Below are 23,963 nucleotides of genomic sequence, written 5' to 3'. Positions count from 1 at the left end.
TGGAAAAGAAATAAAACTTCATTATTTGCATATGGCACAATATTGTACATAGAAAACCCCAAAGACTCCATCAAAAAGCTACTAGACCTAATAAATGAATTTGGCAATGTAGCAGGATAGAAAATCAACACCAGAAATCTTTGGCTTTTTTACACACCAATAACTCACAGAAAGATAAACTAAACAAATAGTCTCCTTTACTATTGCAAAAAAAATTTTTAAGATACATAAGAATAAGCTTAACTAATGGGGTAAAATACCTATACTTCGAAAACTACAGGACATTGAATAAAAGAGATAGAGGAAGACATTAACAAATGGAACAATATACCGTGTTCATAGATTGGAAGAATCAATATCATTAAAATGTTCATACTACCCAAAGCAATCTATAGATTCAGTGCAATCCCAAGTAAGATATCAATGGAATATTTCACAGACCTAGAGAAAAGTCTCCCAAAATTCACCTGGAATAAAATGAACACCCTGAATAGCTGCAGCAATTCTGAGAAAGAAGAACAAAGTTGTAGGGATCACACTGGATTTGCACTCACAGGGAATCCAGAAATCTACCCAAGCCATTATGCTCTATTAATATTTGACAAAGGAGACAAGAGCATAGAATGGAGTCTGGAAAATTGGACAGATACATGCAAAAAAATGAAACTAGATCTCCAACTTACACCATACGCAAAAATAAACCCAAAATATATAAAGGACTTAAATGTAAGATGGGAAACAATCTTAGAAGAATCTATAAGCAGCAAAGATATCAGACATAATGTTGTAGCAATATCTTTACTGATACAGCTCTTAGGGCAAAGGAAACTAAAGAGAAAATAAACAAATAGGACTATATAAAAATAAAAAGCTCCTGCACAGCAAAAGAAACCATCAACAAAACAAGTCCATTACATGGGAGAACATACTGTATTCGCCAATGTTATCTCTGATAAGGGTTTAATCCCATACATCTTAACAAAAAGAAGATAAACAATGCAATAAAAAATGGGCAAAGGACCTAAATAGACAGTTTTTGAAAGAGGATATAACGAAGGCTAAGAGACATGGGGGTGTGGCCAGCCTGGGTAAGAGGCTGAGGGCCGTTTTCAGGCTGGCCACACACCCCAGCAACCCAGACTCCCAGCCACTCCTTCAGGGGTGGCAAGGGCAGGTGGGAAGTTGGGCTTCCTGTGTAGCTGGGGGCAACCCAAGACTTCTGGTCGCTCCAGCTTCATGGCCACTACCATCTTTCTTGGGTCAGTTTGCATCCTCACTCCTGATTGGCTGGTGGGTGTAGCAGAGTGATGGTCAATTGCATGTTTCTCTTTTATTAGTGTGGATAGATTGCTACCAGCCCCATGACATTCTAATACCATAATGTATTTATGTTTCATTGCTCTTTGGAGGTCTACGGTTTTTCCCCATTTTCCCATAAACTAGTTTTGCTCCTTAGGGAGTAATATCACCCCTATTGAGAAGGCAGTAAATACCAACACAACGTTGATACTCCTGAAAGAGTCAGTATAGCTTGGGATATAAACACCCCTCCCTCAGTAATTGACAGAATAAAGGCAAAGGAAATCAATAAGGCTAAGGAAGTCTTGAAAATGCAATCAATTGTGCCTAGTTAATCTTTATAGAATACTAGAGGTCCAGTGCATTAACACTCATGTACTGGAGGGTGGGTTCCTCAGCCAACCTGCCCCCTCTCACAGTCTGGGAGCCCTCAGTGGCAAGAGGTGACTCAACAATCAGGGAAAGGCAATGTCCTCATCTTACCTCTATTGCTGCCCTGCCAGCAGTGCAAGACTCAGCAGGCCCTGGGTGGCTGAGTCAATGCCATCCAAGGTTTGCCTGTGCCTTGGGCCTGCCTTGGACAGCTGGGAGCCAACATCCGAGTCTTGCCTGTGCCTCAGGCCAGCCCTAGGCTGCTGGGAAGACAGCATACAAGGCTTGCCTGCACCTCAAGCTAGCCCTGAAGGGCTGAGAGGCCCGGGGACACTGGAGGCAGGTGCACAGAGTGGACAGATCTGCCTGGAGGTGTGCCTGGCCATACCACACACTGCCACCCCTGTGGGGCTGAGGGGACTGGGCACCATCATCTTGTGGCTGTGTGTGCTTCCATTTTTGAAGGTGTGGAAGTCAATTAGCATATTCCCTCCTTATTGGCTGTGGGCACCACCATCTTTGTGAGGATGTGATGGTCAGTTAGCATATTCTCTCTTTATTAGGTAAGATAGCATGGAACATTCTGCAAGATAAACCCTATATGCTGGACCACAAAACAGTGTCAACAAATTTAAAAGACCTGAAGTCAGCTGAAACTGGTTTGGCTCAGTGGATAGAGCATAAGCCTGCAGACTGAAGGGTCCCTGGTTTGATTCCAGTCAAGGGCACCTACCTTGTTTGCAGGCACATCCCCAGTATGGGGTGTGCAAGAGGCAGCTGATTGATGATTCTCATCGATGTTTCTAACTCTCTATCCCTCTCTCTTCCTCGCTGTAAGAAATCAAATAAATAAATAAATAAATAAATAAACCTAAAGTCAAAGAGCATGGTCTCTGCCCACAATAGAATTAATTTAAAAATTAAAAAGATACCTCTAAGTCCCCCAAATATTTGGACATTGATCACCAAACTTACAAAATAACTCATGAATTAAGGAAGAAATGTAAAACTGAATTTTGATCTGAATGACAAAACATATCAAAATTTTATGGATGCAAATAAACAGCATTTTAAAAATTATTTCATCAAATCATGGATTTAAACTCTCAGCTTAAGCAGCTAGGAAAAGAAAGGTAAATTAAACTCAAAGGGTAGGAAAAGAAAAATAATAAAAGACTAAAGCAGAAATCATGAAATACACAATAGAATAATAAAGAGAAAATATGTGAAGCCAAAGCTGATTTATTTTTAATAAAATCAGTAAAGCACAGGAAAAACAGAAGACATATTACCAATATCAAAAATAAAAGTGGTGCCGAAACCGGTTTGGCTCAATGGATGGAGCGTCGGCTTGGGGACTGAAGGGTCCCGGGTTCGATTCCGGTAAAGGGCATGTGCCTTGGTTGCGGGCATATCCCCGGTGGGGGGTGTGCAGGAGGCAGCTGATCGATGACTCTCTCTCATCGATGTTTCTAATTCTGTATCTCTCCCTCTCTGTACAAAATCAATGAAATATATTTTTAAAAAAATAAAATTAAATTAAAAAATAATAAAAGTGGCTAAATCACTACAAATCCTACAGACATTAAGAAGATATTTATGGAATATACAAACAATTTTATGCCAACAAATAGAGTAGGTGTGGACACTTCCCCACTTTTATTTTTCATTGTTTACACTATTTTAGATAACCTCCATTTTCCCTTACTTTGACCACCTCTGCCCAGTCCCCACCACCAGCTCCCCCTTGCCTTCACCATATAATTGTCTGTGTACATTGACTATGCATATATGTTCTTTGGCTTATCTCTTCACCTCCTTTTATCCAGTTCTCCCCGCCCTATTTCCCCTCTGACAGTTGTCAGTTTGTTCCATGAATCCATGCCTCTAGTTCTATTTATTTGTCAGCTTATTATATTCATTATATTCTACATATAAGTGAGATCATATGGTATTTGTCTTTCTCTGACTGGCTTGTTTTACTCAGCATAATAATCTCCAAGTCCATTCATGCTATCGCAAAAGGTATGGACTCCTGTTTTATAGTTAACTCGTTTTATAAGTCCAGCATTATCCTTAACCAAAGGCACAAATAGAAAACTATATGCCAATGTCTCTATTAAATTACAATAGATATAAAGTCCTTAACAAACTATTTTAAAATGAAATCTAGCAATATTTTAAAAGGATAATACCTTGCCCGGCCAATATGTCTCAGTGATTGAGTGTTGACCTATAAGCCAGCAAACCACAGTTTGATTCCCGGTCAGGGCACATGCAGCAAGCAGCCAATCAGTGATTCTCATTGATATTTTTACTCTCTCTCTCTCTCCCTCTCTGAAATCAATTAAAACTAAAAAGTATAATACCTCATGACCAAAAAGTATTTATTCCAGGAAAAAAGTTTGATTTGATATTCAAAAAATAAACTGTATCATTCACCTTATAAGGGTGAAAAGATTTCTAAAAGTAACTAGAGTCCTAGCTGGTTTGGCTCAGTGGATAGTGTGTCGGCCTTCGGACTAAGGATCCCTGGTTCAATTCCAGTCAAGGGCACGTACCTCAGTTTCAGGCTCTTGGCCCTGGTATGAGGCATGCTGGAGGCAACCAATCATTGTGTCTCTCTCACATTGGTGTTTCTCTCTGTCTCTCCCTCTCCCTTCCACTCTCTAAAAATCAATGGAAAAAAATATCCTCAGGTGAGGACTTAAAAAAAAAAAAAAAAAGTAACTAGAAATAAATAAAAGAGAAAGCCTTGTAATCATGTCAGTAGATGCAGGAAAATAATTAAATTCCATTCCTATCCTAATATATAAAACCCCTGGGTTGTAAAGACCAGTAACAACCGAGGCTCAACCAACCAGAAGTCAGTCCTGCAATCAGCACTGGGTTGCCATGGCTACGAATCAAGGCCAGAGAGAGGCCTGAAGAGAGATGTAGAGACTGATCCATTGCTTTGTGGCAGCTTTTGATCAGTACTTGCCTCCCTCTTTCTCCCAGTCTGGCCAGCAGTCACGCCTCCATTTCTCTCTAGGCCTGCATCGGGTCTGCTGATCAGCCCGCCTTTGTGATCAGGCCCCATTGATAGACCCAGAAATGCTGACTGGCACAGGAACTGACCAATCAGGACCAAATGTGGGTGCTGTGAAGAGCCAATGGATCCCTAGGAGGCAGATCTTCTGACACTGTGTGGCATAGACACCAACCAATCAGAACCAAATGTGGGTACTGTGGGGAGACAATGGCTGCCTAGGAGATGGAGCTTTTGATGCTAACTGGCATAGATCCAACCAATCAAAACCAAGTTGGCCAGCAGAGGAGGGCAGTTGGAGGTGAGATCAGGCCTGCAGGGGGGAGGGCAGTTAGGGCCAATCAGACAGGCAGGCAGGCAGAGGCATTTAGGGGTGATCTGGAAGGCAGGTAGGTGAGCAGTTAGGAGCCAGCAATCCCAAATTGTGAGAGGGATGTCCAACTGCTGGTTTGATCGGGCCTAAACCAGCAGTCAGACATCCCCCCAAAAGTCCCCAATTGGAGAGGGTGCAGGCTGGGCTGAGGGAACCCCCCTCCCCCCCCCAACCCCCCACCCACCCCTCACCCCCCCCCCCCTGTGTGCACAAATTTTGTGCACTCTAGTTTATTATAAAAATTTAGAGCAGATTAGCAACCTCATAAAAGATATTTTTGGAAAACAAAGGAGCAATGTCCACTATCACCCCTTCTATTAAACAGTGAATTGGATACAAAATACTGTAATAAGGTTAGAAAACGAATTTAAAAGGCATCAGATTAGAAAATGAACTATCTTCATTTATAGATGACATGATTGTGTACATAGTAAATCTCTCCCAAGGAATCTAAAGGAAAAGAACTATTAAAACTAACACATCAATATAGTGAGTTCATAGGTTTCTTGTTTAAAATTAAGTAACATTTTATATAATATTTGGGAAAACTTTGGCCAATTATTTTTTCTGCTCTTTCTCATTTATATTTTAAATTATGCAATCCTATTCTCTAGTTCATTAAGGATTTTTTTTAATATTTTAATAGATTTTTTTTTTTTTTTTTTAGAGAGAGAGAGAGAGAGAGAGGGAGAAGAAAGAAGAGAGAGAAACATTGATGTGATAGTGAAAAACACTGGTTGGCTGCCACCCTCTCCAGGGATCCAGGTGCAACCTGGTCATGTGCACTGACATGAAATCGAACCGGCAACCTTTAGGTGCCAACCAACTGAGCCATATTGTCCAGGTTGAGGATTTTTTTATTCTTTTATTTATTTTTTAAATCCTTATCCAAGGATATGTTTATTGATTTTTAGAGAGAGAAAAATATTGCCTCTAGTATATATCCTGACTGGGAATCAAACCTGCAACTTTTTTGGTGCATAGGACGATGCCTCAACCAACTGAGCCACCAGCCTGGGCTATTCTTTTAGTTTGGGTAATTCCTACTAACCAGGTTTTCAATTTTCTAATTCTCTTGTGTTCATTTGCAGTTAAACCCATCCAGTGAATTTTGTATTTCAGATATTGTTGGGGTTTTTTAGTTAGCATTTTCTTATCTCTTCTGAAAAATTGCTTTACCAATATTGCTTTTTTTTATTGTAGATTTATATTTATCACAGTTACTTTAAATTCCTTATTTTCCAACTTTAACATAGGGGATATCTATCAGTTCTTTTTCTGTTGACTGTTTTTTATCTTTTCTGTTGGCCACAATTTTCTGTTCTCAGAAAAACCTTGTAGATAATATATTGTGAAGATGCTGGATCCTTTTGCTTCCTCTGAAGATTGCTGAGTTTTTAGCAAGATGCTGGTATGTGGTTAAATTACTGGAAGTTCATATTGATTCCTTTGTCAAATTGCTTTTAAGTTTTTTTTTTTAGATGATTTCTGTTTCAGTTTCAGGTTTTCCTTTGGTTTTATGATGTTCTCTGAGTCCTGGAATGTAGCCTTCACTCCTAATACATTACTATTCTGGGGTTTCAATAGAAAGATTAAAGGTTTAACCAGGTTTCTCTAACTTGGCACAGGACTGGAATCAAATACTCGGTTTTTCCAGAGTCAAGTAACTGCTAAAATTTTTCCTTAATTCTTTCAGAGCTCCAGCTTTCTTTTCCCTTTTATATTCCTTGCAGTCTTATCCTGCAGAAAAGCAATTAACCAAGGTTTTGAGGAGGGGGATATGCTAACTTTTGTGCTCTCCTTCTATTACTTCTCCATTCTAAGATTTTATTCTCAGCCACTCTCATAGCCCAGAACTATAATCTCTGATTTTTCTGCATATTTGACTCCTGCTTTCTCCTTGAGATGAATTAATAGGCACACAGTGGAAAACCTGGTATAAATCTTATGCGGTGCATTTTCTTTCTTTCAAAGATTGTATCCACTCCAGTTTATGCCTGCTTTTGATCACTCTTTATCAAACAAATTGTTTTTTCTAGTTCGCCCAGAGTTTATAACTTCATCAACTGGAAGGTTGCTTTGATACAAATTTATTTTATATTGCCAGAATCTGGATGTCCAGATCAACTTTTTAGTCTTGAAACTTGCTTATATTCTTAAAATTATTAAGGATTAAAAGAACTCCCTGTGTGTGCACTCGTGTGTGTGTGTGTGTGTGTGTGTGTGTCTACCCTATTTAGAAATCAATCATTTTAAATATTAATTTATCGATTCATTTTAAAACAATATAATAATAATAAACTCATTACATGATGACAAGAAAATCCTATTTTTACAAAAAAAAAAACTGTTCCCCAAAAGGGAAAAAATGGTGAGGAAAGTGGCATTTTTGCATAATTGAAATCTATAGTGTCTTCCTTAACAAAAGACCGCTAATTTTCAAAAAATGATTCTGAATTAAATCTGTTTCAATTGTTGTTTTAATTGAATTTATATGAAGTAAAAAATCTTCATGCTTATGAATAGTTTGAAAAATAAGTGTTTTAAAGAACCTTTTAAGATTGTTGTGGATATTTTTCATTAATATTACAGTCAAGCTTAATTTATATTTCCTAAACAGTGCAATATAGAATCTGAAATCATAATACTGATTTTTTGTACACATAAAATCCAGTGGTCCACTAAAATAGATTTTTTTACCCAGGCATTTTTTTGGTAATATTATGCAATGGTCATCTGACATGTACATATCTTCCAAATTTTGACACAATTCCATGTAAAACATTTTTTAAAACCCAAACCCATATTTGTTAATATCATCTGAAATTTCATCAGAAAAGTCTTTTAAACAATAGGAAACTGACACAATAGCAAATATGAGCTTTCCAATATAATGACCTTTAGTTTTGAATTTTATCATTGGTAACAAATGTTGGCAGATGTTTTCTTTGAATTGACAGGCTCACATTATTCAAGAAATACCTACCAGATACTCTGAGTGTCTATTGTATTTTCAAGTAAAAAAGTTGTTCCACAAAAAGTTATTCAGTTCTCCACTCAGCAATTACACCAGCCCTCTTCCTCACAAAAAAAAAAAAAATATTATACTCTGGTATACAACAGAAGTGCTTTATTCATACTTATTTAATTATCACACTGAATATTGAACATATAATAACAGTGAAGATATAATTCTATCTAATAAAAGTATGTACCATCAATATGCAAATTGACCATCACACCAAGGCACAAGATAGCTGCCACAAGATGGCCTGCAGGAGAGGGCAGTTGTGGGAAGTTAGGGGTGACCAAGCCAGCAGAGAAGGGCAGTTAAGGGGGAACCCAGGCCTGCAAGGGAGGGCAGTTAGGGGGACACAGTCCTGCAGAGGAGGGAAGTTGGGGGGACCAGGCCTGCAGGTGAGGGCAGTTGGGGGGACCAGGCCTGCAGGGGAGAACAGTTGTGGATTATCAGGCAAGCATGAAGGACAGTTAGGGGTGACCAGGCCAGCAGAGGAGGGCAGTTGGGGGACCAGGCCTAAAGGGGAGAGAGTTGAGGGGACCCGTCCTCCACTGCAGGGGAGAGCAGTTGAGGGGACCAGGCCTGCAAGGGAGGGCAGTTTGGGGGGGGACCCAGGGCTGCATGGGAGGGCATTTGGGGGCACCCAGGCCTGCAGGGGAGGGCTGTTGGGAGCCAGCAGTCCTGGATTGTGAGACGGATATCTGACTGCCTGTTTAGGCCCAATTCCAGTGGGGCCTAAATGGGCAGTCGGACATCCCTCAATGGGTCCCATATTGGAGAGGGTGCAGGCTGGGCTGAGGGACAACCCCCGCCCCATGCACAAATTTCGTGTACCGGGCCTCTAGTAAAATTAATATTATATTTCTGCTCTGTCAATAGTCTTAAATTTTTTCTTATATGTGCCAGTTAGAAATTGAGTGATTATTGTTATTGTTTGGTGCCAGTGCTTTGGTTTACGCTGTTAACATTTATCCACTGTATTAATTATGTTTTTTTTTAATTTTCTATATTTTATGATGTTTTGACATCTTTGGGAGGCCTTGATGGTTGGGAGAGACTGCCCCTCCTACAGCTAATTCCTAGAGACAGTAGGCAACTTATTGGTGAGCCCATCTCTTATATACAAGCCAATGAATCTCAAGTCCATACCCTCAACCACCTTCTTTATTTAACTCTCACACACCATGCCAATATATCCCCTGTCCTAAATTTATCCAAGATCAGGTTCTAGTCAACTAGAGACCAATCCTATGGTCCATAGCTTGCCAACAGTGTTCAAACTAGCCTATCTGAAGTTGCCTTTTTTGTAGAAGCAAGCCCCAATAATGACTTTGGCCTAGACTTTCCCCTCACTCCTGTCTTCTGACCTCATGTGGCCCTGCAGGAAATGAAAATATTAACAATCTTCCTTTAATGACATTAGCCTCTCTTTGTCATCATTTATTCACCTCCATAAGTTAAAATTCCATGAGTACAAATAAGACATTCACTATTGCTTTTGCTCCATTAGTGCAAATTAGATCACAGTTAAAAAGACAAAGTATTGTTATTATTATAAAAAATTTTAAATCTCTTTTATTCAATGACTGACAGAATAATACCCCATCTGGTCATTCCAGGTGTATTTCTCTCTGTGACTGATATACTCCATGTAATTGATTTTATTCTTTACAACTGGGTCTTTCATTATGTGACAGCTTTTCTGTGCCCATATGGATACTTGCAGTTATCCAACTACAGAATTAAGAGGATACTAAAGTACACATAAGACCACCCTCATTTCTGACACCAATTGCAAGTTCAAAAGTCCCCAGAACTACTTTAATATCAGTAATTTACTAGAAGGACCCACAGAACTTCCTGAAAGCTGTAACATTCAATTATAGTTTGTTACAGAGGAAGCCTAAAGATTAAAATCAAGCCAAGCACCTGGGGCAGAATTTGGGAAAGTACAAACAGGGACCATTTAGTAGCCCTCTCTCTCTGGATTTATGGACAGCATTACAGAATATCACCAACCAGAGAGGCCTCACCCAAATCTCATATCCATTGGGGCTCCATCACATAGGCTTGACTGATTATTCATATGGCTGATCTGTTTTCAGCCACTTGAGTGATCAAACTGATACCATGTGACTCAAAGCCCCCATCCTAAATCACACTGTTGGTGTAGCTCAAAGACCCCACTTAAATCACATTGTTACTTTCTGGCTAGCCAACTGGCTTCTAAGCAAACTAATACACTTCTGTAAAACATGACATTCCATAGGCTTAGAGATTACCTTTCAGAAGCCAAAGGCAAGTGTCCAGGCTCTCATTGGGCAAGGTTATATTTTTTACCACACAATGCTACATACCTTAGTAAAAAGATCAGGTTTCACTTCCTGCATGAAATGTTCCTTGACTACTCAAAGCCATGTCAGTACCTTTTTACTGCACTCAACATTCATTCTACTGATTATATGTAACATACAAATAGACATATCCTCTGATATGGTCTAATGTGATACATTATTCAACACTAGAGGCCTGGTGCACAAAATTCGTGCATGGGGGTGTGTGTCCCTCAGCCTAGCCTGCACCCTCTCCAATCTGGTACCCATTGAGGGATGTCCAACTGCCCGTTTAGGCCCGATCCTGGTAGGACATCTCTCTCACAATCCAGGACTGCTGGCTCCCAACTGCTCGCCTGCCTGCCTTCTTGATTGCCCTAACTGATTCTGCCTGCCAGCCTGATCACTCCCTAACCACTCCCCTGCCAGCCTAATTAATGCCTGTCTTCTCCCCTGCCAGCCTATTTGCCCCTAACTGCCCTTCCCTGCAGACCTGATCACCCCTAACTAGCCTCCCCTGGAGGCCTGGTTCCCACCAACTGCTCTCCCCTGCATGCTAGGGTTCCCCCCAACTGCCCTTCCCTGCAGGCCTGGTTGCTCCCAACTTCCCTCCCTTGCAGGCCTGGTCCCTCCCAATTGCCCTCTCCTGCTGGCCATCTTGTGGTGGCCATCTTGTGTCTACATTGGGGCAGGATGTTTGACCGCATGGGGACAGCCATCTTGTGTGTTGGAGTGATGATCAATCTTCATATTTTTTATTAGATAGGATAGAGGCCTGGTGCATGGGTGGAGGCTAGCTGGTTTGCCCTGAAGGGTGTCTCAAATCAGGGTGGGAGTTCCCCAAGGGCATGAGGCGGCCTGGGAGAGGGGCCTGTGGTGGTTTGCAGGCCAGCCATGCCCCCGGCAACCGAAGCCTAGTATCTGGAATTTATTTATCTTTACAATTGAAACTTTGTAGCCTGGAGCAGAGCCAAGCTTCCTGCTCACTTCTTGGCAGAAGCCATTTCTCTTGGGATTTATTTACCTTCTATAATTGAAACTCTGTAGCCTTAAATGGAGATCTGGGCCGGCAAGGGCAGGCGGAATGCTTGGCTTCCTCCATCGCCAGGGAAACCCAAGCCTTCTTCCTGCTCTCGGTGGCCTCAGCCATCTTGGCCTGTAGAATTTCTGATGAGAAATCAGGTGTCAGCGTTATAGGAACTCCTTTGTAGGTAACAGGTTTTTATCTCTTGCTGCCTTTAAGATTATCTTTTTTGTCCTTAATTTTTGGCATTTTAATTATGATGTGACTGGACTTGGGTCTGTGTGGGTTCTCCTTGTTTGGGGTTCTCTATGCCTCCTGCCTTTGCCTCCTGAACTTGTGTGACTTTTTCCTTTACTAGGTTATGGAAGTTTTCTACCATTATTTCTTCAAACACTTTCTCTATTCCTTTCTACCTCTTCTGGGACACCTACTATTCTAATATTGTTACATTTCACATTGTCCCTCAACTCCATTAAAACTGTCCTGTTTTTTACTTTTTTCTCCTTTTTGGTTCTCTGATTGATATTTTCAACTCTGTCTTCTAATTCATTGATTTGATCCTCAGCTTCCCTTTATCTGCTGTGTATTACTTCCAATGTGTTGTGGTTTTTGTTTTTTGTTTTAATTTGTGTTATATCATTATCTCAGACTGTTCTTTTTTCATAGTTGCTAAATCTTTTTTCATGCTGGTGTGCATTTTTACCATCATTGCTCTGAACTCTATTTCAGATAAGTTTCTTATCTTTGCTTCATTTATCTCTGCTTCTGGAGAATTTGCTAATTATTTCATTAGAGAGTTGTTCCTTTGTCTCCTCATTTTGGTTGTCTGTCTGGGTTTGTGACTATGTTTTAGGTAGATCATCTATACTTCTCAATCTCTAGTGCAGAACAGAGTTAAAGGCTGTTTCTTACAAATTGGATTCAGCAAAGACTCAAAGCCTTCAGAGACCACCTCTATCTACATTCTGACTTGAATTTCCCCCAGGCAATCATCGTCAGGTGTGGCAAGTTTTTTTCAACATGGTGGGGCAGTTGCTTCTGCTTATAAGCTAATTGTCACTTTTAATATCTTAAGTGGACTCAGAGCAAGGTGTTTTCCAGTAGCTTGTGTTGACTGTCTTCCCCCAGGCAAGGCAAATGTCTATCTGGGAAATATATCCTCCACTGTATGAGGAGATGACTCAGCCCAAAAACTTGGGATGTCTGCATGCTGAGCTTTATCTCCCCAAGTCCCCAGTCCTGGGTTCTGCTCTCACATCCCCAGTCCACTTCATCCTCCCTCTGCTATAGCATAAGGTGGGTGGCTCCACAGGGAATTTTTTTGCCTTGTCCCTTTAAGAAGGTGCCATAATTTTCAGCTGCCAATCCCTGGAAGACAGCGCCCACTGCTTTTCACAGCTAAACGGTATGTTGGTACCCTCCTCTGTTTGGTGCTCTCTGCTGGGGATCCCAGCTTAGGTATTAGATCCCAGAGTTCTCAGTGGAACCCTCCACCCTGACAGTTGAGATATCTCTATTGGACTTCAGTTGACATCTGTGGGTGCCTGGCCAGCCCTTTCACACCTCTGCCCCTCCTACCAGTCTGTGTGCTATCTCCACCTTCAGTCCTTGGGTATCATGGTTCTCTCCTGTGAGTTTTCCATTGATTTTGCAGGAAGCCTTTCAGCTGTAATTCCAGTTTGTTTCTGGAAACATGTCTGTGGAGCATCCTCCTACTCTACCGCCATTTTTAATCTCTGAAATATACTAGTAGTCTTCTTTTTTTTTAATTTAAATTCTTTATTGTTGAAAGTGTTCCAGATGTCTCCTTTTTCCCTCATTGAGACTGTTGAAATGTTTCTTGAAATAGGTAGTCCAGATTCTAATTGTATTCTAATTTCAGAGAAATTAGACATTAAAGGATAGGAAGAATATGTGAAGACTTGGATAAATTGAGTAGTAGCATGATCCTGAAGAGTATTAAGGTTCTTAGGAAGGCAATGTAACTCCTGTTACCAATACAGATTAGTTTTGCATGTTCTAGGATTACACGTAAGTGGAATTGTGCAATATTTACTCTCTTGCATAAAGCTTTCACTCTGAAAAATGTTTTAGCTTCATCCTTTTTGTCATCAGGTTTTCTCTGCCCCCTCCCCCTTTTTATTGCTAAGTAGCATTAATATATAATTACATGACACAATATTGCCTATTTACCTTTTCATAGATAATTGGGCTGTTTTTAGTTTAAGGCTATTGCAAATAAGATAGAAAATTATGGGTAAGATAAACCCATCTTTAAAATTGCTCCACCAGATGTGGGTTGTAGTCAGATTACAGTAGTAAAATTTGCCAAGAATTTATAAGAAAAACTAGAGGTCTGATACACAAAATTTGTGTAAGAGTAGGTCCTCACAGCCCCACTGTCTTACATCCCTGCAGCTTGTCCCATCCACTGGTCATTCTGGAAGGTTGTTCCACTGTCCGCTCTAATTAGCATATTAGCTCTTTATCATCTACACTAATAAAAGAGAATATGCAAATTGACTGTCACTCGGCTACACCCACCAGCCGATCAAGAGTGAGTATGCAAAGTAACCCAACAAAGATGGCAGTGGCCATGGAGCTAGAGCAAGCAGGAGGCTTGGGTTGCCCCTGGCATTGGAGGAAGCCAAGCTTTCCGCCTGCCCTGGCCACTGCTGAAGGGGTGGCTGGGAATGACCCAGGATTCCAGTCTGCCCTAGCCTCCACTCAAAGATGGGCTGGGAGCCTGGGTCACCGAGGAGTGTGGCCAGCCTGAATATGGCCCTCAGCCCCTTAACCTAGGCTGGCCATACCCCATTGGGTGAGGGTCCCTGCTAGGGGGCTTGACCAGCCTTCAAACAGCTATCAGCCCCTCACCCAGGCTGGCCAGGCACCCCAGCAGGACCCCCCATCCTGAAGGGGGTGTTGCCAGTCTGAAAATGGCCCTCAGCCCTTTACCCAGTCTGGTCATGCCCCCATGGAATAAGAGTCCCCACTGGGAGGCATGGTTAGCCTGAAAACAGCCATCAGTCCCTCACTCAAGTTGGCCAGGCACCCCAACCCTGAAGGTGGTGTGGCCAGTTGAAAACAGTCCTCGGCCCCTCACCTAGGATGGCCATGCCCCCCAAGCAGTGACCTATGGGGGCATGGCTGGCCTGCAAACCACCACAGGCCCCTCGCCTAGGCTGCCCCACACCCCCAGGGGATCCCCACCCTGATCTGGAACACCCTTCAGGGCAATCCATCCGGCCCTCACCCATGAAGCAGGCCTCTATCTATACTAATAAAAGGGTGATATGCTAATTCAACTGGAAGACCTTCCAGAAGACCTTCTGGACATTCTTCTGCAAAAGCCATGGTGACAGGGCCAAGATAGAGGTGATTAGAGGCCAAGAGGGAAGGCAGTTGTGGGTGATCAGGCCAGTGGTGGGGGCTATTGGGGGTGATCAGGCCAGTGGGGGGCAGTTGTGGGAAACAGACCAGCAGGGGGGCCAGTTGGGTGTGAGCAGGTCATGGGGGGGGGGGGGCATTTGGGTGAGCAGACCAGCAAGGGGGGAGTTAGGGATGAGCAGGCCAACAGGGAGGGCAGTTGGGGATAATCAGGCTCGTAGGAGGGGTGCAGAATTTGGGGGCGAGCAAACCAGTGGTGGGGGGCAGTTGGGGGCAAGCAGGCAGGCAGGCAGAGTGGTTAGAGGCAATCAGGCAGGCAGGCAGGTGAGTGGTTATGAGCAAGCAATCCTGGATTGCGAGAGGGATGTCTGACTGCCAGTTTATACCTGATCTCTGTAATCTGGCAGTAGGACATTTTTTTGAGGGGTCTCAGGTAGGAGAGGGCATGGGCCATGCTGAGGGACACCCTCCAGTGCACAAATTTCATGCACCAGGCCACTAGTCTATAATATAAAAAGCCAGTGTCCGTGATGACTATGACAACCGAACGACCAGTCACTATGAGGTGCATCCATCATTGGATGGCCAATGGGGAACCATAAGAACTGGGTTGGGTAACAGCAGAATGGGACTGGGAACTGTTGAGTGGTAGTGGGCTGTGGATGGCCAGTGGTGATGAGTGTCTAGCAGTGAGCAGTGACAAGCATCGTGGGGCAGAGAGCTTCATGGAGTGTTGTTGTAGAGTAGTTACAGGGCATCGAAGAGCATCAAGGAGCATTGCAGGGCAGCAGCAAAGAGCATCACAGAGCATCACGGGGTAGGAAGCTTCCCAGAGCATCGTAGAGCAGTCACATGGCGGGGAGCATGGAGCATCACAGGGTAGCAGAGTCAAGCAGTGCAGAGCTTTGTGGGACTGTTCACGTTGCAGGGCGGCAGCAGCAAGTGTCAAGAAGCTTCACGGGGTGGGGAGCTTCGTGGAGTATTGCAGGGGCACAGCGGCAAGCATTGCAGGGTGTCATGCAGGCGGTAGAGGACTGTTGCTCGTCATTAAGGACTGTTGCAGGGCGAGGAGCTTCACAGAGCGTCCTGTGGTGGAAGAGGCAAACAAAGCAAGCATCACAGTGTGGCATCGGCGAGTGTTGAGGGGTGCCATGGGGTATTATAGGGCATCGGACATAGCCCTGATCACAGGCTAGGCCTAAGAACCTGACTCACACACGATTTGGTGCACTGGGCCTCTAGTATAGGATAATAAGTAAGGTCAATGAGTGAGTGCTATACACATATACTGAAGAATCCAGTCTTTCACAGTCCTAATAGGGAATAGCAGAGTTTAAGGCATGTTACTGCATTGGGAGGAAAACTTGAACCCATCTTTTTCTAACACTGAAAAAGTAATTCAGCAAATTGAAAGGAGGGACAATTAAAATTGATGGTCAGGCTTTTTCGCAACGGGTTTGCCGCCAGAACACAGGTATCATGAAAACCACCATTAACTCAAACCCAAGATGGGAAAGGAAAAGACTCACATCAACATCGTCGTCATTGGACACATAGATTCTGGCAAGTCTACCACTACCGGCCATCTCATCTACAAATGTGATGGGATCGACAAAAGAACCATCGAGAAATTTGAGAAGGAGGCTGCTGAGATGGGGAAGGGCTCCTTCAAGTATGCCTGGGTCTTGGATAAACTGAAAGCCGAACGGGAGCGAGGTATCACCATTGATATCTCCCTGTGGAAATTCGAGACCAGAAAGTATTATGTGACCATCATTGATGCCCCCGGGCACAGAGACTTCATCAAAAACATGATTACAGGCACATCTCAGGCCAACTGTGCTGTCCTGATTGTTGCTGCTGGTGTTAGTGAATTTGAAGCAGGCATCTCCAAGAATGGACAGACCCGTGAGCATGCCCTTCTGGCCTACACTCTGGGTGTGAAACAGCTGATTGTTGGTGTTAACAAAATGGATTCCACTGAGCCACCCTACAGCCAGAAAAGATATGAGGAAATTGTTAAAGAAGTCAGCACCTACATTAAGAAAATTGGCTACAATCCTGACACAGTAGCATTTGTGCCAATTTCTGGTTGGAATAGTGACAACATGCTCAAGCCAAGTGCTAATATGCCTTGGTTCAAGGGATGGAAGGTCACCCGTAAAGATGGCAATGCCAGTGGAACCACACTGCTTGAAGCTCTGGATTGCATCCTGCCACCAACTCGCCCAACTGACAAGCCCCTTCGCCTGCTCCTTCAGGATGTCTATAAAATTGGTGGTATTGGTACTGTCCCTGTGGGCAGAGTGGAGACTGGTGTTCTCAAGCCCGGCATGGTGGTCACCTTTGCTCCAGTCAATGTTACAACTGAAGTAAAGTCCGTTGAAATGCACCATGAAGCTTTGAGTGAAGCTCTTCCTGGGGACAATGTGGGCTTCAACGTCAAGAACGTGTCTGTCAAAGATGTTCGCCGTGGCAATGTGGCTGGTGACAGCAAAAATGATCCACCAATGGAAGCAGCTGGCTTCACAGCTCAGGTGATTATCCTGAACCACCCAGGCCAGATCAGTGCTGGATATGCACCTGTGCTGAATTGTCACACAGCTCACATTGCTTACAAATTTGCTGAGCTGAAGGAGAAGATTGACCATCGTTCTGGGAAAAAGCTGGAAGATGGCCCCAAGTTCTTGAAATCCGGTGATGCTGCCATCGTTGATATGATTCCTGGCAAGCCCATGTGTATTGAGAGCTTCTCTGACTACCCTCCTCTGGGCCGTTTCACTGTTCGTGACATGAGACAGACAGTTGCTGTGGGTGTCATCAAAGCAGTGGACAAGAAGGCAGCTGGAGCTGGCAAAGTCACCAAGTCTGCCCAGAAAGCTCAGAAGGCTAAATGAATATTATTCCCAACAGCTGCCACCCCAGTCTTAATCAGTGGTGGAAGAACGGTCTCAGAACTGTTTGTCTCAATTGGCCATTTAAGTTTAATAGTAAAAGACTGGTTAATGATTACAATGCATCGTAAAACCTTCAGAAGGAAAGGAGAATGTTTTGTGGACCATTTGGTTCTTTTGTGTGTGTGGCCGTTTTTAAGTTATTAGTTTTTAAAATCAGTACTTTTTAATGGAAACAACATGACCAAAAATCTGTCACAGAATTTTGAGACCCATTAAAATAACAGTTTAATGAGAAAAAAATAATAATAAAATAAAAAAAATTGATGGTCAGGATAATTTAGTTATTGACCATCCCCACCCCACTGATATAACAAGCAATCAGTGATTATGTTCATTTGAAAGGATGCTTTGTCCTCTGTTTTATTTTATAATTCATAAAGAAAATGTTTTTCTTTCTTTTTTTTAAAATATATTTTATTGATTTTTTTTGCCCCTCTCCCTCCCTCTCACACATACCCTCCCTCCCCAGAGTTTTATGTCCACTGGTTGTACTTATATGCATGTATACAAGACCTTCGGTTGATCTATTATCTCCCCCAGATCTTCCTCCCCTCTCCACTGTAATTTGACATGAAAATGTTTTTCTAATTCTTCCCTTTCAAGAGAAAATAAATCAGTTGTATGGAGAGCTAGGGCCTAGATATAGATTAGTGTTTCTTTAAAAATAATGAAATGAGTGCTTGATAAAGTTTATTAGCTATAAATAGCAAATGACATCTTTATAACACCTTTTTATGCATGAGGAAATAAGTGTATACACTTTAATATCCACCTGGACAGTTTTCCTTGTTTACTGGTTAGTACTCTTGATAGGCTCACTTCATCATCTCTAAACCTGCATGTTCCAAGAATAATGCCACTTTACACCATCTTTTGCTTACTTGTCCTTATATTAATCAGACCTACTTGATGTAACTTATATTTACTATATGTCAAAGATATGAGTGTTTTTTGCTTATGCCAATTATTCCTCATTTTAACAGTATAGTAGGATATGTGTTTAAGTTCCATGCATTTTGTCTACCAAGAGGTAATTTATTTTGGCCTTTCTAAACATCACAATAATGAGAAAGATAGTACCACAATAGATTGTTTGCATATACATCTAATTGATAACATTTATATCAAGATTTATGGTATTGTTTATTTTATTCTTTTCTAGAAAAAGATGGGAAAGCTGAAGATGTTTTAATGAAGTTTAAACAATACCAAGATAGGCATTTTAGACCAGTTGTATTCAGCAACCATGAAAGACCAATTACGGAAAGAAATAATATTTTTGGGAAGACACTTACTGTAGGCAAGAACTATATTATTTCAGAAACAACACTACATGAATATAAACTTGATGGAAAGATTTTGAAAAATATTTCAGAATCAGTCATTAGAAATATAAGCCCTGTAAGAGAGAAGTTTGGTGAGAATAATGGATGGGAGAAATCACTTCTCAGTAAAAAGCATGTGAAAATTCATACTACAGAAAATCTCTATAAACAAACAGAAAGGAGTCTGAGTAATAAACAAGAGCTTATTAAACATCAGAAGGTTCAAACTCCCAAGCAATCATTTGAACATGAATGTGAAAATTCCTTCCTAATGAAAGAAATGTTATTTACACATACTGGAACTCATAGAAAAGAAAGACTCTTTGAATATAATAAAGATGGAATGCCTTTCATTGAAAAGTCAAATCCCAGTGTCCATCCACAGAATTATATGGAGAAGAAGGCCCATGCATATAGCAAATATGGGAATTTCCTCTGCAGGAAGTCCATTTTTATTATACATCAGAGATCTGAAACAGAAGAGAAACCCTTTCATTGTTCTTATTGTGGGAATAGCTTTAGAAGGAAGTCATATCTCATTGAGCATCAGCGAATTCATACAGGTGAGAAACCTTATGTTTGCAGTCAATGCGGAAAAGCCTTCCGTCAAAAGACAGCTCTCACTCTTCATGAGAAAACACATGTCGAGGGGAAACCCTACATTTGTATGGATTGTGGGAAATCCTTCCGCCAGAAGGCAACCCTCACCAGACATCACAAAATACATACAGGGGAGAAAGCCTATGATTGTACTCAGTGTGGAAGTGCTTTTAGAAAGAAGTCATACCTCATTGATCATCAGAGAACTCACACAGGAGAGAAACCATATCAATGTAATGAATGTGGGAAGGCATTTATCCAGAAGACAACCCTCACTGTACACCAAAGAACTCACACAGGAGAGAAACCCTATATTTGTAATGAATGTGGAAAGTCCTTCTGTCAAAAGACAACTCTCACTCTCCATCAAAGAATTCATACAGGGGAGAAACCTTATAGTTGTAGTGAGTGTGGGAAGTCCTTTCGTCAGAAGGCAATCCTCACTGTTCATCAGAGAATACATACAGGAGAGAAATCCAATCAATGTCTTCAGTGTGGGAAAGCCTTTAGTAGGAAATCAAACCTCATTCGCCATCAGAAAACTCACATAGGAGAGAAATTGTATGAATGTAAAGAATGTAGTAAGTTCTTCAGTTGTAAGTCAAACCTCATTGGCCATCAGAAAACTCACAAGGTAGAAATCATTGGAATATAGTAAAGGATGTGACTCTTCTTTTAGTAAAAACTTTTAAAGTCATAGTAAACCCAGTATATGATGTTGCTTGCAAGTGTAATAATAGTCAACAGTTTAAAATACTATATCATATATTTACTTACTGCTTGCTAGCCTATAAAACATACACACAAAATAATTACTAGACAAATTAAATAACAAAAGTCATTGAAAATACAATCCCCAGTTTTCTATTGTTAGATTCATCAGATATAAAATCCCTCTGTCAAGTTGCTACACATATTTAAAGTTGCTTTTTATTTTAATACCCACCTTATTGTGAACCAGTAATATACAGTTGGTATGTGAACCACACTGTGAACAAACAACTTTTAAAAAGAAAGGAGGTGTAAATTGTATTTCTCATTGCAAATATTGAATAAAAATTGTTACCTCCTCAGAGTTAACCAACGTTCTAATTTCTAACATTATAGTTTTTACTTGTTCACTTTTATATAAATTAGATTATATATCGTGTATTTTTTCATATTTGACTTTGTGTAGTCACCCTGGTCATTCATTATTATGTCTCTAAAATTCATCATTAATGCATGTAGCAGAAATTCATGTATTTTTATTCTGTATAGAATTTTATTATTCATTATATAAATATATCACAACACATCCAATCTATTAGTGGAGTTTTCTTTGTTTACAGATTAGGGTCATAATAAGTAATGCTTTTGTGAATATATTTGTCTTTAGATATACATATATTTATTTCCCTCGTGTATATACATAGGAGTGAAATTTCTGGGTCCTGAAGCATTTCTATATTTGGTGGCTTTGGTAGATATTACCAAACAACTCATCACTTTCACAGTATGAGATAATTTGTTCTGAAGAGGGGAAAAAACAGAATATTATCAGTATAGTAATAATTCAAATCAGAGAAGTCATAGTAGAGGGACACTGAATGTTGTGAAAACTGTGAATTTGAATATAATGCATGTACAAAGTCTTTACAGCCTAAATTTTAATATAACAGGCAAATGTAATAAATGTGAGATTACCTTTAGCCACAATAATGCCTTATATGAAATCGGAAAGTTATATTAGAAAAAGGGAGGCACCTTCTTTGCTCAACATTAGAGAATTCTAACTGGATAAAAAATGATGAATAAAATGGTGTAGGGCATACCTTTACCTATGGCCTATATCTTACTGGTCATATAGAAATGATGAATGTGGAAGTTAGTCATAGTTCAAATCTTACACAACACCAGAAAGTTTATATTAGATGAGAACTTTTCAAATGAAATTATTGTAAAAATGACTTTAGCCATATCTTACTCCTTATACAACACTAAATAATCCATACTAAACAGGAAATTTAAAAGGGTACCAAATAAATATTTTAACTCTAACTCTGGGAAATGGAGTTTCCATCCAAGAAGGCCACCCATACTGAGAGCATAATGCTAGAGTCTTCGTGTAGTCACCCTGGTCATTAGCCCCAGCTAAGTTCCAAATGATCACCCAACTCTTCAAATGACTGGAGCCCACTGGCACCCAACTGGAACCAAATGACAGACCCCAATCAATAACTCCTTAGCCAAAGCTTTCTCAAATTCCTGACCTATAAAATGGTTACATCTTTTGAATTAAATTTGATATGTTTAAAAGCATTATAAATATATGAAAATGGAACTCTAAAAATGTTTGATCAACTTACAAGTAGGCAAGGAAAAAGAAAAGAAACAGAGGGAAGCAGCAAAGAACAAATACACTAACATATCAATAATTACTTTAAATATAAATGGTCTAAACCAGTGGTTGGCAAACTCATTAGTCAACAGAGCCAAATATCAACAATACAACAATTGAAATTTCTTTTGAGAGCCAAATTATTTAAACTTAAACTTCTAACGCCACTTTGTCAAAATGGACTCGCCCAGGCCATGGTATTTTGTGGAAGAGCCACACTCAAGGGAACAAAGAGCTGCATGTGGCTCGCGAGCTACAGTTTGCTGACCACAGGTCTAAACCACCAGGTGAGAGGCAGAGATTGACACAACCAATAAATAACATGACCCCAATTAATACATGGTGACTATAAAAATGTCATGTCAAACATAATAATATAGGTATGTTGAAAGCAAAAAATATATAAATAGTAAAATATATAAATAGTAAATGTAAATAATAAAAGAAAATAGAAATGGCTATAATAATATCAAATCAAACTTTAGAGTAAAAAAAATTAAAAATTAGTATCATCAACAGAACTTCAAAATACAGAAAGCAAAACCTGGTTATAAGTTTAAAGGAGCAATATACAAATCAAAATTATATCTGGGGATTTAAATACCTTATTCCCAGCAATTGATGGAACTACTTGACTGACAAGCAGCAAGAATATTGAAGAACTGAATGGTACCATCAACCAAATAGGATTACCAACATTTATGGAGCGTGCTACCCAACAACAGTGGAATAAATAATGTTTTCAGGCATACATTGAACATTTCTCAAATAGATCATATTCTAGATCATGAAGCAAATTTTAAATTTAAAACATAGAGTATGTCCTTGTGATATATAGTAAAGAACCTTAACCAAAGAAAGCTCTGGCTTTTGTATTCATCTCCAGGGAGGTAATCTCTACAGAATCTTTGTTACCTAGAGACCACAGCCCCTAGAGAGTCTAACAGTGGAATTTATGATGCTTTGTGACATGTGGCATCAGTTCTACTCTAAAGAAACTAGAGACTAAGGTATTAGTTCTACCTCCTGGGAGGTTGGGCACTAAAAGTCAACTGGCAACCAGGAGCCACAATGAAATTTCTTGACATCAAGTCTCAAGTGAGCTTCCCTATTTGGCAATACTCCATGCATATTGTTATGCATGTTAATAGAAAGAGTTAATGTTTATGATTTTGCTGTTAAATGACAACTGGAAGTTCTGTGTTTAGAACCTTCCTGAGCTCTGCCCTATGTACTTCTATCCTTGGCTGATTTTAATGTGTATCTTTTTGCTGTATTAAACTGTGAATATGATAGCTTTCAGTGAGATCTATGAGTTGTTTAGTGAATTATCAAACCTAATGGTGGTCTTGGAAACCCACCATTTGTAATTGGTGTCAGAAATAAGGGAATTGGTGTCATAAATAAGGGAATACTTTTGTGGACTGTGCCCTCACATGAGACAATAATGGAATCAAACTATAAATCAATAAAAGAAAAGCAACAGGAAAATTTCCAAACACTTCCAGATAGCATACTTCTAAATAATCCATGAATGAAAGAGAAAGTCTTAAAAAAAAATTTTAAAGATTACAAAGATATTCATATATATATATATATATATATATATATATATATATATATATATATTCTTCATATACATGGATATATAATCCAGCTGCCCTTTGGTGCCAACCCCTGCACAGTTGAAAATCTGTATAACATTTGACTCCCCCCCCAACACACACACGCACAAATTAACTATAATCATCCCTTAGTTTCCACAGGGAAATGATTCCAGGACCCCCATTGATAACAAAATCCATAAATGCTCAAGTCCCTTATATAAAACTAGAGGCCTGGTGCATGAAAATCATGCTG

The 23,963-nt window shown here is 40.5% G+C and overlaps 2 protein-coding genes across 6 annotated transcripts in view; both read left to right on the top strand.

Annotated features, from left to right (window-relative positions):
- ZNF382 (zinc finger protein 382) overlaps positions 1–23,668 on the top strand; it is a gene marked incomplete at its 5' end in the record, with an annotated part of 51,092 nt that extends 27,424 nt beyond the window's left edge. For 3 of the 5 annotated variants that reach the window (XM_084905202.1, XM_084905205.1, XM_084905204.1), the window contains one exon: positions 18,961–23,668. In XM_084905202.1, the coding sequence (XP_084761328.1) occupies positions 18,961–20,378 (1,418 nt within the window). In that variant the 3' untranslated portion in view covers positions 20,379–23,668. Of the gene's footprint in view, positions 1–6,403; positions 7,218–18,960 lie in introns of those variants that run through there. The other 2 variants (XM_084905203.1, XM_084905206.1) reach the window with 2 other exon arrangements.
- On the top strand, positions 16,287–17,751 carry LOC311633045 (elongation factor 1-alpha 1-like). Its single transcript, XM_084905217.1, has one exon. It carries the CDS (start codon positions 16,350–16,352, stop codon positions 17,736–17,738), a length of 1,389 nt encoding a protein of 462 aa, XP_084761343.1. The 5' UTR covers positions 16,287–16,349; the 3' UTR covers positions 17,739–17,751.
- Positions 23,669–23,963: the final 295 nt, after the last annotated feature.

This window comes from Pipistrellus hanaki (assembly GCF_964339955.1).
Source record: "Pipistrellus hanaki genome assembly, chromosome: 15".
In the NCBI taxonomy this organism is placed as follows: domain Eukaryota; kingdom Metazoa; phylum Chordata; class Mammalia; order Chiroptera; family Vespertilionidae; genus Pipistrellus; species Pipistrellus hanaki.
Note: the sequence above shows the minus strand (reverse complement) of the source record. Positions and strands in the feature narration are given on the sequence as shown.